This window comes from Grampus griseus (assembly GCF_964374135.1).
Source record: "Grampus griseus genome assembly, chromosome: 6".
Taxonomy (NCBI): Eukaryota; Metazoa; Chordata; class Mammalia; order Artiodactyla; family Delphinidae; genus Grampus; species Grampus griseus.
In genome coordinates, this window is record NC_139000.1 from 5,866,191 (window position 1) to 5,883,384 (window position 17,194).

Sequence of the window (17,194 nt, forward strand, 5' to 3'; positions counted from 1 at the left end):
CAACTGGTCCAGGGCAAGACACCTGACCCGAGGGGACTGATGGGAGCCTCCCCCAGGAGTGCAGGGTTGGAGCCAGAGCCTTTACGAAGTCGGGGCTGAAGCTCCAAGGCCCTCGCACGCTGAGGCCACAGAGAGGAAGGACAACCCGTCTGTGGGGAGAGAACAGAGCCATGAAGAGCAGAGCAGAGGTGTGGCCGCATCAGATGCGGTCCCAGAGAGAGAAGCAGAGAAAGCCACTCCTGATGGGTGCCCACGTCTGTCCCCATCAGGACCAGGGTGGGGCAGGTGGCGCTGGTCCAGAATGGGGCCTGGGGCAACCTCTATAAAGATGTCCAGCCAGGCCATCCTTGGTGAGGGGCCCCAAAACCTTTCCACCAGGCCTGAGCCCGCTGTCCCTGTTCCACGAACCCAACCGCACATTCTGCACTCCGGTTCCGGGAGAGGCTCCTGGGCTGTCTCGGTACCAGGCCCTTCCAGGCTGAGTGAGCTCGAGGGGGGCCCTGCTCCTCGCACTCGGCATCTGGGCAGGTGCAGGTCCACCCAGTGTCCCCACTGAACTAAGCGAGCTCTGCGTCTCCAGCCACTTCCTGTCCTGGTGTGGACAAGGCCCAGGGCCACCCCTCCCCACGTGCCCATCGGAGTCTACTGAGGAAGGCTCCTCACTGCCCCAGCCTACGTGCCCAGGCACAGTCCTCCTCGGGGTCACATCTAATCACACAGGCTTTGCCTCGGCAAAGCCTCCCTGCTCCAGGAGCTGGACCCTGTCTGCACCGCATCAGGGACCGGAACAACAGGCCCGGGACCAGGGCAGCCACCGGGTCACATAGTCACTGCCTCTCTGGGTGTCCAGCGTCTGCCGTCTGCTGGGACAAGGGCACCTCTTCTATAGCTTCCAGGACACAAGGACCGCGGGATGTCTGAGGATAGGCCAGAAAGATGGAGGAAAAGGGAGAGGCGAAGGAGTGAATGGCAGAAAGGAAATAGAGGGAAATAAAGAAAACCAAACGGATGGGAATGGGCGGAGCAGCCCCTGTGCACCCAGCAGTGTGCCAGGGAGCCGGGCAGATGCTCAGCCCCTCGGGTCACGTCTCTGCCCTGGAGTCATCCGAACGGGGGTGACGAATGCATTGTGCCCCCACCCACAGCACTAATGACGCACAAGCTCCTCTGGCCAAGGACTCTAGAGGGGGAAGGATGCTATCAGTGCGTTATCAGAGAAGGTTCTGGAAAGAAGCAGGAAGGAAGAGGACATTCCAAAACAGGGGAACCGCAAAGCAGAGACCGAGGTGTGAACGTGACAGCGCCCTCCTCCCCTGCACCCAGAGGGGCCCTGCACTCACGGGCTGGCCGGCCTTGAGCCAGCGCCTCTCGGGGCGGGGCCTCCCAGCCAGGATGATGCAGGGCAGGGACACGGGCTGCCCCTCCAGCACCCGGATGGTGGAGGCACTGCTCGCGATCTGTGGAGGTGCTATCGGGAGAGGAGACAGTGTGGGTACACGAGACTCCTGTGGGTGGGCATCCGGGGGACAGAGGCCCCCCACTCCCCACTGTCTCCTCCCCAGGGAACCAGTGGAAGCATCAGGATTGGGGACCCCAAAGGGTCAAAGGGCGCACTTCTTGGGGCACACTGCCCAGGAAGTAGGGGTCCAGATGCTCCTCCTGGAGAACCTGGCTGTGGACACACCTGTCCCAAAGGATGGGCAGTCATGGGGGGGGTGTCTCTGAGGGTGCCTGGTGTCCCCCCCAAACCCTCCTCTCCAGATCCACCAGCGAACCATGTCCAGTCACAAGGAGGTGGGCCTCTGCCTGGACCTTCCCGAAGACATTTTGAGCTTCACAGACATACGGGGCCTGGTCTTCAGGAATCACACCTGAGGGGCAGGAAAGAGGCAGGCCTGACTGTCAGAGCACATCACAGCTCCAGCCCCCACAGGCTCCAGCTCCCCAGGTGCAGACGCGCCCTTGTCACAGTCTGGCCCTGCGGGGGTTAGGTAGGAGGGCTGGGATGGCAGGGAGGAGAGGGCTGGGGGATACAGCCAGTCCTTGGAAGGGAGAGAAGGCCTCAGCTTGTTCATGGGTAGCATGGGGATAACTCATCAATAACTGCACGCTGTAGTGTGACTGGGAGGGGTCCATAGATAATGCAAATACAGCGCTCAGCACCGGCCTGGCACACAGTAAACAGGAGCCGTAGTAGTGACGCTGATGATGGTGGTGAGGACGATGGTGGTGATGATGAGGATGGTGGTGATGGTGATGGTGAGGATGGTGAGGACGGTGAGGATGATGGTGAGGATGGTGAGGATGGTGGTGATGGTGAGGATGGTGATGGTGGTGATGGTGAGGACGGTGAGGATGATGGTGATGGTGAGGATGGTGGTGATGGTGAGGATGATGGTAAGGATGGTGAGGACAGTGAGGATGATGGTGAGGATGGTGGTGATGGTGAGGATGGTGATGGTGGTGATGGTGAGGATGGTGAGGATGATGAGGATGGTGGTGATGGTGAGGATGGTGGTGATGGTGATGGTGATGGTGAGGATGGTGAGGACGGTGAGGATGATGGTGATGGTGAGGATGGTGAGGACGGTGAGGATGATGGTGATGGTGAGGATGGTGGTGATGGTGAGGATGGTGGTGATGGTGAGGATGATGGTGAGGATGGTGAGGACAGTGAGGATGATGGTGATGGTGAGGATGGTGGTGATGGTGAGGATGGTGGTGATGGTGAGGATGATGGTGAGGATGGTGAGGACAGTGAGGATGATGGTGAGGATGGTGGTGATGGTGAGGATGGTGATGGTGGTGAGGACAGTGAGGATGATGGTGAGGATGGTGAGGATGGTGATCGTGGTGATGGTGGTGGTGATGGTGATGATGGTGATGGTGATGACGGTGGTGATGGTGAGGATGGTGGTGATGATGATGGTGGTGATGGTGGTGATGGTGATGGTGGTGATGGTGGTGATGGTAATGACGGTGATGGCGGTGATGGTGAGGATGGTGGTGATGGTGAGGATGGTGATGGTGGTGGTGAGGATGGTGATGGTGGTGGTGATGGTGATGATGGTGAGGATGGTGGTGATGGTGAGGATGGTGAGGATGGTGATGGTGATGGTGGTGATGGTGAGGATGGTGGTGATGATGATGGTGGTGGTGGTGATGGTGGTGATGGTGGTGATGGTAATGATGGTGATGGTGGTGATGGTGAGGATGGTGGTGATGATGATGGTGGTGATGGTGAGGATGGTGAGGATGATGGTTACCACATATGACACTATGTGTCAGGAACTGTGCTAAGGGATTTACGTGTATTATTCACGCAATAGCTCCTTAAGGTGGCCTGTTATTAAACCCAGGTGGTACGTATTGTCATTATCACTATTGTGACCAGTGCAGAGTAGTGGGATGACGTGACCAGAGTCACCCAACTGAAATATGACCCTGCAACAGCCTGACCTATGGTCAGCACTGGGGGTCAGGGCCCTGCTCCCGGCTACCCAGTCTGGGGGCTGAGGGTGTCGGAAGCCATTCTGTCTCCCCAGCCCACCCTCCCTCAGCCCCAATCTCTTACTTTCAAAGAACAGCACTCCTGAATCGGGCCGCCCAGTCGTGCTGCCCCGCCCGGGCCCCAGTGGCTGGCCATCTCCACGGCGCCAGGTGACCATAGGGGATGGGCGGCCCGTGGCCCGGCACGCCAGGAGGGCGCTCCTCCCCAGTTCCACGGTGACATCCTGGGGCAGCTCTGTCAGCTGGGGCGCATCTGCAGGGAGGTGAGCAGTCAGCCTCACCCAGCCCCCAGGGCACTGTTTGGAGGCCTCTGCCTCCCCTCCGGTCGCTGGGGGCGTTTCCCTCTTCCAGCCGCGCCCTCATGAACCTGACTCATACCCAGGGCTCCCGGGGCCAACTTAAGTTTGGCAGGTCCACCCTGAAGAGCTCCTGAGGATGAGGAGGAGAGCAAGTGCCCTTTGGCAGGGTGAAGTCCTCACACCCTACGTGGGGTCTCAGGGACCCCGCTTTGCCCAGCCACACGGAGGAGCAACATTCCTGCTTCTGCTCTTTGCACCTCCTGGGAAGCCCACCTCAGAGGGGCTGCAAGTCACCCTCCGCCCCAGGAGCCCCACCAGCTCTGCACGTCACCTCCCTTGCCCTCTTCCTGGGCCACGGGGGCTTCCTTTCACGGGTCTCCTAGACTCCGGCAACCATTTCCCAAAGAGCCAACTTCGTGGGGAGGTTCTAGCTCATCTTTACCATGCTTCACCCTTCTCTGCTGTCGAACGTGTTGTAAGAAGCACATAAATCTCTACCACAACATCAAAAGAAGCCTATAAAGAACTTGATCTTATACTTTATGGTCCAAATGGGACACTTAAGAGTGAAAAGAGCCATATTAATAATTACACCAGGATAACAGATGCAAACAAGGGCAGCCCTGCTCACCTGAGTTATAAAACATCCAAGCAAAAAAAAAGAAAAAAAAAAATCCAAGCAACACACGAGGATTTATTTCTTTAACTTTTGCTCCACACACTCTAAATCCCGTGACCTTCCACAAGGTAACCACTGTTAATGGTTTGTAGTGTTTCTTCCAAACTTTTTTTCTAAGCATTGTCTTACTTTTATGATGTGGGGGGGGGCGGGCATGGAAATAGGTTATTTCCCAAAACAGAAGCTCACGATCCTTTCCACCTTTCTGCTGGCCAGAAGCAGGTCCAACGCCAGACAGGTCCAGGCCCTGTTCCCTGTGGCTTCTGGGCACTGTCCTCAGGTCCCTGTCCCCAGACCCGCAACCAGGAAGGTCCCCGGCCTGTTTTGAACCCATTGCGTCCAGCATTGTGGAAAAACCTCCACCTCTTTTGTTCTTGCTGTCTCTCCCCTGAAATCTCCCCCATCCGTCCAAATCATGACATCAAATTTCCCTCTTGGCCTCAGGGACTAGGGAAGTTCCAGGGAGATACAAGCACAACTTGGAAAATCACTGCAAGGAGGAAGACAGTCTTGGACCCAACCTCAGACACCACCCGCGAGTTGCTTTTCTTCCTGATTTGGGGCCTGGCAGCTGCCTCGGCTGAGAATCCAAGAAAGTCTTCCATCCAGGTGCCTCAGATAGCGTCACTGGTCCTGCAGAGTCTTGGCCCTGGGGGCAGAGCTTTGCTATTACCCTCTTCCCATCCTGAGCAGAGCCGTGGCTCAGCTCCAGGGCCAGGTACCCCCAGAGCCTGCCTCCCCGGCTCCGCCCAGCCCACGGCAGGGCACAGCTCAAACCTCCCTCCTCCAGGCAGGCCTCGTCCTGAATTCCTCCCCTGAGAGAGGACAGCTGACTTATAATAGTAAGCAAATAACATGTACAAAGGGTAGCATTTGGAAAACCTACTAAGTGACAGGCATGGTGATGGTGCTTTTAGAGTTCATTCATGGCCTCAATAAACTCATGAAGTGGGTATTTTCACAACCCCATTTTACAGATGGGGAAACTGAGGATCAGAGAGATTAAGGAACCTGCCCCAGATGCAGCTCAAAGTCAGTGGCAGAGCTGGGATCAGAGCCCAGGTCTGGCTGCTGCTAAGACCCAGGCTCTCAGCCACCGCACCCCCGTACCCCCTAGTACTCAGTAACCTGGCATCTCTTCCATCTTCTTTCAGAGGTGAATCCTGACTCACATCCTGCCCAGAAAACTGTGACTCCGTCTCCTGTGCAGCCATCCCCCTGCTCCTCATTGAAGTCCCCCAAATAAGGCGGGACCTCAGAACCCTGTACACCAGAGCTGAAGGTCCTCTGGTCTCCTCATTGTGCAGATGGGAGAATGAAGCCCGAGGGAGGGGCGGGGCGGGGGCGGGGGCGGGGGCGGGGCCCACCCTGATCCTGTGGGGACGGGTTCCCAGCCCCACGCCCTTTCCAGGGTCCCATCGCGAGGCTCAGCCGCCTCTGCTTTCAGGCTCGAAGACCCCTCCTCACAGACTCAGGTGACCTTCGGTAGGGAGGGCTCGTGAGCTGGCCTCACAGCCACCGGATTTCCCCGTGCACAGCCCTTTCTGCCTTGACCTTGGGCAGGTTTCCGGGTCAGGAGCTGCGAGTGCCCAGAGACAGCCAGACATCACAGCAGCTGCCGCGCTCCCTGGAGAGGCACAGGTCTCATCACCTGATAGCTGCAGCGCTTTTGCGGGGACGCAGCTCTGTGCGGGGGAACCGGGAACACCACAGAAGACAGAAAAGCCCCGCCAAGGATGCCAGCCACCAGGCTGGGACGGGGCAGGACAGGAGGGTGTGGCCAAAGCTGAGACCTCGTTTAACAGCACTGCTGGGCCACTCCCTCTACCCCCAGGGATTTCCCAGCAAAGTGAAATTGACAGAGGTGATGCCGTCCCTGCCTCTTACTTGGGCCCCAGGGCAAGGGACACCAGCCTGAAAGCCTGAAGCCTGGGCAGGGCCCCCCTGCTGCCCCTGCCCCACTGGACACCCGCGGATGAACCCCTTCACCATTCTGAGCCTCAGTTCCCCATCCAGAAAGAGGTAACCGTTTTTACCCTGACTCCAATATCTTAAAGTTCCAGGACTCTTTATTTGTCTGGAGACCCTGTAGCCCCCCAGCCTCCTCCACCATCCCCCCAGTTCCTGTGGCTCAGAGCCCTGGGGCAGAGCTGGAGGGGATGCACCAGCTCAGGAAGGAGAGCTCCAATCAGTCCTGACTCAATTCGGTCAGAAGAGGGACGGAGTCTCAGGCCCAAAGTCTGTGTAGCCGGGCAGGGTGGCCACGGGAGAGGCTGGCCTCAGGCCCTGCCCTGCATTTAGAGGGAATTCCAGGGCATCTGTGAATGAGACAACGCTGGGGATGGCCTCCACATCCACCTCCCGGGAAGACTCCTTTCCCCATAGAAAGATCGTTCAGTCGAGCCTGGAGCCATGGCCCCATTGGCCAGGGCTGCAGGATGACTTTACTCCCCATATATATATATATATATATATACACATATATATATATATATATATTTATTTATTTATTTATTTAATTTTTTTTTTTTTTTTTGCGGTACGCAGGCCTCTCACTGTTGTGGCCTCTCCCGTTGCGGAGCACAGGCTCCGGACACGCAGGCTCAGCGGCCATGGCTCACGGGCCCAGCCGCTCCGCGGCATGTGGGATCTTCCCAGACCGGGGCATGAACCTGCGTCCCCTGCATCGGCAGGCAGACTCTCAACCACTGCGCCACCAGGGAAGCCCCCTAAAAAAATATTTTAACTGATATTTTATGACTGTTTATAAAGACAAACACAATCTGGATTCGTTTTTAATCTATTTATTATTCTTCACTTTTTTCTTCTGATGGCAATAAAATCAGAGCCCTGTCCAGCAGCCCTAAAAGTATCACAGGCTCTGGGCCCTTGCCTGTTGTGACTGATAGAGAAGCCACCCAGATACTGACCACACTGGCCACAGAGCCCAGCTCTGCTTCTCTCCTGCTCCCCCAGGCTAGCCAGAGGGTCTTTGCTCCCACAAAAACACACCCCCAGCTCCCCTGCTCACTCACCCAGCAATCAGGGGCTTCCGAGTTGGGAATAAGAAGCAGAGACTAAAATGAGAGGATAGAAAGAGGGCTGAGTGAACACCCATTTAGAGAGAAATCCAGCAGGGTAAAGGGAACTTAGCTCAGGGCAGTTTTGAAGTAATAGAAAGAGTGGGACTTCCCTGGCAGTCCAGTGGTTAAGACTCAGTCTGTACTTCCACTGAAGGGGGCATGGGTTCGATCCCTGGTCAGGGAACTAAGATCCCGAACGCCGAGTGGCGTGGCCAAAAAAAAAAAAAAAAAAGTACTAGAGCACTGAGCTCCAGGAGCGGGTGCGGACCGTGGAGGCCAGTCACCAGCCGTGTGATAATCACTCCGCCTCACTCTGCCTCGTCAGGCCCTTGTCAGCCTGGTCCAGCCCACAGGCCGTGTATTGATTAGGTATTCTATTCAAGCCCTGAGGGAAGCGCATTATCTCATTAAATCTCTCAAGGACCTTGTGAACAGCCGCTATCAGTATCATCCCCATTTTACAGATGATGAAAGTGAGGCTCAGTAAGGTAAATAACTTGGCCAGACAAGCAGCAAGACCAGGACATTGATCCAGGACTCTTACCAGCCACATGCCAGGTCCAGAGGGGACGCAAAATCACCTCGCAGGCTTGGTCCACAAACAAGGCACCTGCTGGCAGTACAGGAGGAGGCTGCCGTCCTCCCTGTGCCCCAAATACCACCAGGAAGCCAGTTCCCAGCTGAACAGCAGGAAGTGGGCACAGCGCCTACGCGTTCTCAGCCCTGGCAGGCTCTGCCAGCCTGGCCAGGAAGGCTGCAACACAGCTGCCACCCAGATGGGCAGGAAATTGAATTTCCCACCACTGCTGCCAGGCCAGCTCGCCCCAGACACACAGGTGTTGGGCCACTGTCCATGCCGTCCCTGACCTCAAGGCCAGAGGCCACCAGTGGCCCCGTGCCCCAGAAGCCTGCCTCTGGGATGCCAGCCATCCCCCGCCCCGCCACCTCTCACCTGGGGAAATGGCCCCAAGATCAACGGCTAACAGGTGAAGGAACAGGCATGTCAGCCTGGGCCCCAAAGACATAAGGTTTTGCTGGACAGAGATTAGACACAGAGCAAAGGATGACTGCTTGTAACAATGCCAAGGGCAGCCCTCCCTGGAGCACCCTCTCTGCTCACCCAGAACCTACTGACTAATCACAGTGACAGTGACATTTTTCAGAGCCCATTGTGTCCGAGGCCTTTCTTATCTCTCACTCACACAACATCCAGAAATATCTTGCAGGTGAGGAGCCCGAGGCTCACAGTGGGGAAGCAACATCCAAGCCCTCCTTGCTGGGAGCATCAGAATCAAGTCCAGGGGCTAAAGGCCCGGACCCTGGGTTCAGATCTCAGCTCTGCCACTCACCAGCTGTGTGACTTTGGGCAAGGCACTTAACCTCTCTGTGCCTCGTTTTCTCCATCTATAAAAGGGATAATGTAGAGCCCATCTCAAAAGGTTGTTATAAGGATTATATGCTAGTACATGAAATGTGCTTAGAGCTGGCCCGGCACGTGGCAGAGTTCATGGAAGACTTATTATATTTTTATTATCAGGCTCTAGGCCTGTGGCTTTCCATACCCACCCCACCTCAGCCACACAGTGCACTCTAGATAGGAAAGTCTGAGCACATCAGTCTCCTCCTTAGAAACCTCTTACCGCCTCCACGGAACAAAGCCCAGACTCCACCAGCCTCCCTAGCCCAAGGCCGGAAGTGACCCACAACTGGGCAGCTGCCCCAGCATCCCCTCCCCACCCTCTCTATGCCTCACTCGCTGCCCTACTCCTCTTGCCACGGGGAGATCGGCACACGCTGTTCCCTCTGCTTGGAACACTGTTCCCTCTGCCTGGAACACTGTTCCCCAGCTCGTCACCTGACTGTTTCTGGGTTCAGCTTAGACATCACCTCCTCCAAGAAGCCTTCCCGGCCTCCACTGTTGGCTTAGCCCCCTTCTCTGGGCACAGGACCCAAGGATGCCACTTCCAAATTCTCAGTACACTGAGTATTCTAATGGTCTGTTTACCATCTCTCTTCTGGACACCGAGAACAACACAAAGGCAGATGCCGTTGTAGCCCCAACACAGGGTCTGGGGCACAGGGCCTGGCTACAAGGTGACCACATGTTGGAGGAACAGATGATGGAACAGATGGGGAGGATCCCCAAGCCTGAGTTGGCACCATCTCCCCCAGGGCCAGACCCTCCCGACTGAGCCTCACTGCACTTCCCTAGAACTCCCAGCACCTGTCTTTCCCGTCATGGCCACAGTCAACCCTCAGGGTACAGTCCGCCCCGGCTCAGCACACCAAGGGGCTGTGCCCACAACTTCCGAGCAATTCCCAGTGCCCAGGATCCAGGCCTGGAACTTAGACATCATGACCATCACAGCCAGGGCCATGTACCAGCCGCAGAAGGATTCAAACCTCCCATCTGTAAAAAGGGGATAATAGCTTCTCCCTTTATTAAGCACTTACAATGGGCCAAACCCTGTGCTAAGCATTGTGTATCTGATTTCACTGAAGCCTCACAGCCACCCAACAAAGGAAGTAGTGTGGTCAGCTCCATTTTACAGATGGGGAAACTGAGGGTCAATGATTTGACCAAAGCACATAGATGGTAAGTGATGAAGACGAGACTGGAACTCAGGTCTCAGGGATGACGACACCCATGCTGGAACCAAACTACCTCTGTGATGGGCAGTGACCCCGGCCTCTTGGGATTCTCACACTTGAGTGGTCCCTCCCACCCACCACATACCAGTGTTGGTCTGTGTGACCAACAGAATATAGCAGAAGTGATGGTATGTCACTTCCAAGACTGCGACTGGTGATAAAGACTGCAGCTTCCACCTTGGACGTTATCTCTATCTCTATCCCTCTTGATTCACTTTCTCTGGGAAAACCCACATCACAAGAAGCCTTCTGGAGAAGCCTATCTGGCTAAGGAACAGAGGCCTCCTGCCAACAGTCACATGAGTGAACTTAGGGTAGATTCTCCAGCCCCAGTCAAGCCTTCAGATGACCACATCCCCGGCCAAGGTATTACCTGCCATCCCATGAGAGACCTGGAGCTAGAACCACCCAGCAAAGCCACTCCCAGAGTCACAGAACCATGAGACAATAGATGCTTATTGTTTTAAGCCACATAGTTTTAAGGCAGTTCGTTACACAGCAAGAGGTAACACATACACCAGCTCCCTCTAAAATCCCCATCCCACGTGCTCTGGATCCAAATGATGCAAACTCCCCACTGGCAGGCTACGTGGTACCACCCTCTCCTCCCTGCTCAGAGATAGGGCAGGTGGTGGGGGACGGGGAAGGGGGAAGGCGGGGGGGGCAGGGCAAGTGGGGACAAGGTGTACACTCACGTCCAACCTCCAGCCGGATTTCTGCAGAGGCGTCGCCCAACTCATTGACAGCTCGGCAGGTATAGACGCCAGCGTCCCTCTCCCGAGCCACCGGGATTCGCAGCCTCCCAGAGCTGGAGGCCTCAGAGGCCAGAATCATTTCGAGACCCTCTGGACCAAAGATGAGAAAACATCAGGCAGGTACCCATGGTTACCACAGGAGGCCAGGGGATCAGGCTGCCTTCCTGACCCGGGGTTCCTGCAACTCCACAAAGCAGGGACCTCGGAGGGGTGTGGGTGAGGGAAGGATTTCCCCCCAGAATCAGGACCCCTATTGTTTAATGAGTACAGAGTTTTAGTTTTGGATGGTGGTGACGGCTGTACAACAATGTAAATATACTTAATGCTACTGAACTGTAGGCCTAAAAACGGTTAAGACGGTAAACGTTACGTTAGGCGAATTTTATCACAATTTTAAAGTCAGCACCCTTGGGTCCAGCTCCCTGAGCCCCTTTGTTGACCACGAGTGAGTCTCAGCCTGTTGCCCTGAATGCGACAGGCTCATCACCCAAGAGCTCCTTACCTGGGCCTCCCTCCTGGATCCCCACCCTCTGCTCAGGTGCAGACGGAGGCTCGGATCAGCTCTGGGAGGAGCCCAGGGTCACGGAGATGACCACTCGCCCCCCCAGTTCCGCCTCTTTGAGGCCTTATTCTCATTTCCCTCGTGCACTGTTCCCCCACCCCAACTCCAGGCCTCCCCCTCCTGAGGCCTGAGGGACCACGCTGAGTCTGAACTGTTTTTACAACTTAATATTTTACACTTAGAATTGTGCAACATACATATACATACGCAAAATGTTACCATTTAAAGCATTCTGAGTGTCCCATTCAGTGGCATTAAGTACAGTCACATTGTCATGCAACCGTTCCCACCACCCATCCACAAAACTTTTTCATCTTCTTACACTGAAACCCTACTTATTGAGCACTAACTCCCCATTTCCCCGTCCCCCAGCCCCTGGCAACCACCATTCTCCTTTCGGTCTCTATAAATTTGCATATTCTAGGCATCTCATAGATGAGATTCCACTCAAATAACTGGAATCATTTCATACTTGTCCTTCTGTGTCTGGTTTATTTCACTTAGCATAATGTTTTCTAGGTTCATCTGTGTTGTGTCAAAACGTCATTGCTAAAAAAAAAAAAAAAAGTCATTGCTTTTTTCCAAATTAAGAAAAAATTTTTTTCTTTTACTTTTTTACTACTTAAATACACCACACTAGAGCAAATGTCTCTGAAAATATCATAAATAAAAGATTTTTTTCTCCATTCGGCAAATTAGAAGTAGGGGGAAATTTCTACACAGCAGCTGCTATGAGCCTGATTTTTTTTCCTTTTGTTTTTGTTTCTTTTCATTCTTTTTTTTTTTCTTTGCCATAGGAGTCAAATTAAGAAAAAATTTAATTTAATTTTAAATAAAACTCATAAAATGTATTATCGTGACCATTTTTTAGCGGTAACTGCATTCTCATCATTGTACGGCTTGAATTTCATTCCCTTTTAAGGCTGAGCAACATTCCATTGAGAGATCCCCCCTTTATAAAGGGGCTCCCAGGCTGGGCTGGTAGAGCTCTCAGCCACCACAGGCAGTGACCTGAGCACAGAGTGAGGAGTCCTGAGGCCTCTGCCACTGCTAGCTGGTGACCGTGGACAAAATGCTCAAACTCTGAGCTAACTCTGCCTGTCAGTGTCAAGGTGAGGCTCTGACAAGATCACAGACAGGTGCTGCAAAGGCTGGAGTGCATCCAGGTGGGAGGTGCCTGTGCCTGAGAAGGAGCCCAGTGTTCTGCCCCTGGAAAGTCTGAGGCGGGAGCCCCAGGACCCAGGTCCACTGGTGTGGGCGCAAGAGCAGCGCCTGTTCAAACTCCGGCTCAATGTCTGGCACAGACCAAACCCTCTACACTCGTTAACTCAGGAGAGCCTCAGAACAGCCCTCTTAACGTTACTGCTAGCTCCCAGATAACCACATCGCCATCGTCACCATCATTAAGAACACTGAGCCCCGCCCGTGCGCCAGGCTCGTGGTAAGCAATTTGCACATGTGGACTCATTTAATCCTCATCCAACCACCTATCTTTGACTTTCCAGCTAAGGAAGCAGGCTCAGAGATACCAAGTCCCTTGTCTGAGGTCACCCAGGGGAGCCAGAATTCAAGTCGAGGTCTATTCTAGATCCTTCTCCTAACCACGGAGCCAACCTGCATTAGCTGCGTGGACGCTGGCCTGGGGATGGGAGTGGGGCTGCCAGAAACGGTCCTCTCTCTCCAGACACCCCATTCGGAGTGTCCCCCACGACCGTCCTGGAAAGCTGACCCTCCAGGGCCCCAGTGGGATCGCCCACGGGCCACTCCCCCCACCCAGTGTACCTCGATACCAGATGACCCGGGGCGGAGGCACCCCGGATGCCTCACACGCCAGCACAGCCTCCTCCCCGACGGCGGCCAGCACCACAGCATTCGTGGCCGAGACGGACGGTGGGTCTGTGTGGGGAGCAGACGGGGAATTGGGGACCAACCCACAGACTCCCTGGAGAGAGAATGCAGCTGGGGGAGGGGCGGCGGGGACAAGGTGGGGCTGAGCACCTGCCTCCTCCCCACCCCCCACCAACCGGGACAGTCACCCCAGAAAGATGTAGCCTCCGCTGGTTTCTACAAAGCCAGTTACTCCCGGGACCAACCCCCCTTTTGTTCCTCATTGATCTTGAGATAAAAGCCGAAATCCTACAAGGTTCTTAAAGGCCCTACAGGGGCTGCCTGCCCCTCCCCTGCCCCCTCACTCCAGCCAGCCTCCTTGCAGCCCCTTGGGCAGCCCAGATTCATTCCCACCTCCAGGCTTTTGCCCCACCCGATCCCTCTGCTTGGAACGCTGTTCCCATTCCCATCTGCGGCAAGGGTCTGGTCCTGTGTGTACCAGCCGTTCCCCTCTCTGCCCAGGGGCACGTCACTCCATCACACCACCCTGCTCTGCGCGCCTTCTAGTATCTTCACCATCTGAAAGTACCTTATTTATCTGTTTGCATGTTTGCTTTGTGCCTCCCCATTAGAATATAAGCTCCACCTGGATGGAGACCCTGTGTTCACTGCTGTAGCCCCAGTGCCTGCCACAAAGTAGATGCTCAGTAAGTATCTGGGGATGGGAGGGAGTGAGGGAGGATGGGCTGGAGATCCTTCTCCTGCAGATACCCTTGACCCGAGTACCTGCATAGTAGAGGGTGACCGTCTTCTCGTCTGTGCCAATGTCATTAGCAGCCTGGCAGCTGTAATTCCCAGCATCCTCTGGGGCCACTCCCTGAATGATCAGGGTTCCCTGGGCATCCACGCGGACTCTGGAGTCATGCCATGAAACGTGTTCAACAGCAAGGGGCTGGTTAGGTCGGGTCACATGGGGTTGCCCCAGTCCTTATTAATAACAAATTAACTAACGACATCACTGGTGACACCATTCTACACTGACCGCTTGCTCTGTGCCAGGCTGTGTGTTCAGCACTTTACGTATGTTCTTTTTTCCTTCGTGGGGCTCAGAAAGGTATGGTGACTTGCCCAAGGTCACACAGCCTGAATGGCAGAGGCAGAATTCAAGTACAGGTCTGTTGGATTCTGCAGCTGTAGCTCCTGACCCCTGAGCCCACACTGTTATGTTTCCCAAGTGATGTGTCTCCTCAGCCTCAAATCAGCCCAGGAAGAAGGCAGGGCAAATGCTACTCCCCCATTTATATTAATAGTTAAGAAGACTGAGGCTCAGAGAGCTCCCCTGGGAGTCCTCCTGTTCCCAGTCCCAGACCTCCAAGCCCTGAGCCCTCACCTGCTGTCCTCTTGCAGGGCATGACCCTCATGGCTCCAGGAAACGTGGGGTGCAGGGTACCCAGAGGCCGAGCAGCGGACCCTCATCTCCATGCCCTGGGAAAAGCGCTGTGACCTGGCGTGGATGCTGACCTGTGGGGCCTCTGTAGTTCAGAGAGTGGACAGGTGGGGAGGAGTTCGTCAGAGCAGTTGTGCTGGCCCAGGCACCCAGCCCTGGGCCCCCGGCCCCTCCCGGCAGCCACAGCCAGTGTAGACAAAGGAAGTAGAGGTCCCAAGGGGCCTGCGTCCTTGGGAGGGGCTTGCTGGGGAACTGGGGAGTGTTGCCAGGCAGCCTCCCAGGCACATCCGCAGGCCACACGGGGACCTGAATTCCCAGTACCCCCCCCAGTGGGAGCCCTGAGCTCCCTGGATTTCTGCTCTGAGCTGAGCACCTTGAAGAGGCTTAGAGAGTTGTCGAGATGCCAGGGCTGGAGACCTGAGTGGACCTCAAGGTCTGCCCAAGTATTGGCTGCAAACGTAGTTCTATCCTGGCCCTCGGAAAGCTCACAGCGCAGCAGACTTGTCAGGCTCAAACAGACGTCGTGGGCCATCTCATCTAGACATGGCAAACACGCCCCTCCCATACCAGTGGCCTAGGTACGGCCTCAGAATCCTTCTCAACACACTCTAGGCAGTCAATCAAAAGTCACTAGCATAAGGGAGAAAACTTGTTCCAACACACTCACTTTTACACTTGGGGAGATAGCACCCCAGGGAGGAGGATCTGTCTAAATCCTGGGTGGACCTAAATCCTAGGTTAGTATCTAATCCAGGCACCAGCACTCCCGACGTGGGTTCTTCCCACTGCCTCCTCCACCCCCATCTGGGCGGCGCTACCCAACCCCTGCCGAGCATGTCTGATCTCTGGGCTTTCGGAACTTTCCACTGTTCCATCTCTGTCTTGCATATTGAGAGGGGTAGGTAATGGAGGTATTCAATGGCAGGGGAAGAGGACAGGACTCAATGAAATTGGCTTGGCCGACAGCAGTAGAAATTTAGGTCAGATATGAGGATGAACTTCCCAACAGTGAGAGCCACTACACTTAGGCTGGAAGGCTACAGAATCCTCTTCCTCTGAAGGTTGAGAAAACACTGAAAGGGCTGACATTGCCTGCCAGAGGTGATGTCTGGGCAGAGGGATGGATTGATGGACTTTGGAGGGAAATGCTAGGTATTGTGTTGAATTGGGAGGACGGCAGCCTCACCTCGCACCAGGAGCCAGACGGACGCCCTCGTGACCCCGTTGGAGTTGCTGGCCATGCACTGGTACCGCCCGCCGTCACTGGGGGTGATGTCCCTGACCTCCAGGGACAGGTTGGCCAACTGGGTGACTCTGCCCGTTGAGGCCGACAGGACTCTCCAGTCCCGGACCCACGTCAGGTTGTAGGGGGCCTCGCCCAGGACCCGGCAGGACAGGATGGCGGTCTCTCCAGAAGACACGGTCACGTTGGGGACAGGGACCACCTGCGGCGGGGGGTCTGCAGGAACAGGAGTACAGGAGGCACTGAGGGGTTGACACAAGGAGGGGGCCATCCTGCATGCCCTGGTGGTGTCCAGACCCCAGAGCCCACCGCATTCCTCAGGACACATCAGCCAGCAGAGCAGTTCACCAGCATCTGCTCACCATGCCCGGACGGCGCCACCACACGGTCGAGGAGGCTGCGTGCATGCGTGCGTGCGTGCGTGCATGCGTGCGTGCGCGTGCGTGTGTGTGTGCGCGCGCACGCCTACCTTCCACACAACACCCAACTGCAATATTTAGCAAGAGCTACACCACTCTTCACACCCTTTGAACCAATAATTCTGCCCTGGGGGATAAAGCCTCGGAAATCACCCTCAAGAGGGAAAGAGTAACAAGTACAGAGCGATTCTCTGTACAAGTAGCAGCCAAATGTGGAACTAAGGAAGGCCACTGCCCCAAAGGAGGAAAGAGCTAAGAAACCCTCCCTCTCAACAAGAAAAGGTCGTAAGAAGAGACAGGTCAGAGACCGTCTATCCAGGGACAGTCTGCAGGACCTGCAGGCAAAAAGCTGCATCCACATGTCAATGACCGTGATGTGCAAGGATACTAATGGGGAGATTTGACTCCAGACAAAATTAAGTAGTATTAAGGCATTACTTATTATTCATTGTATTAGGTGTAATCATAGAATCTATTATATGGGAAAATCTATGTTTTTAAAAGAGATACATACTGAAATGTCAGGATGCCTACAATTTAGTTTAAAAGAGTTTAGCCATATCTGTGATAACCTACAAGAGAAAAGAATCTAAAAAGAGAATGAATATATGTATAACTGAATATACATATATTCAGTTATATGTAGATAAAGAATGTATTCAGTTAGATGTATAACTGAATCGCTTTGCCGGACACCTGAAATTAACTCAACGTTGTA

At 54.8% G+C, this 17,194-nt stretch overlaps 1 protein-coding gene across 1 annotated transcript in view; it reads right to left on the bottom strand.

Annotated features, from left to right (window-relative positions):
• HMCN2 (hemicentin 2) overlaps positions 1 to 17,194 on the bottom strand; it is a gene marked incomplete at its 5' end in the record, with an annotated part of 150,996 nt that overhangs the window by 96,188 nt on the left and 37,614 nt on the right. The window contains 8 exons of the mRNA XM_082656533.1: positions 1,341 to 1,468; positions 1,776 to 1,871; positions 3,575 to 3,763; positions 10,919 to 11,068; positions 13,323 to 13,436; positions 14,154 to 14,281; positions 14,758 to 14,899; positions 16,001 to 16,273. Of these exons, the coding sequence (XP_082512659.1) occupies positions 1,341 to 1,468; positions 1,776 to 1,871; positions 3,575 to 3,763; positions 10,919 to 11,068; positions 13,323 to 13,436; positions 14,154 to 14,281; positions 14,758 to 14,899; positions 16,001 to 16,273 (1,220 nt within the window). The remainder of the gene's footprint in view (positions 1 to 1,340; positions 1,469 to 1,775; positions 1,872 to 3,574; positions 3,764 to 10,918; positions 11,069 to 13,322; positions 13,437 to 14,153; positions 14,282 to 14,757; positions 14,900 to 16,000; positions 16,274 to 17,194) is intronic.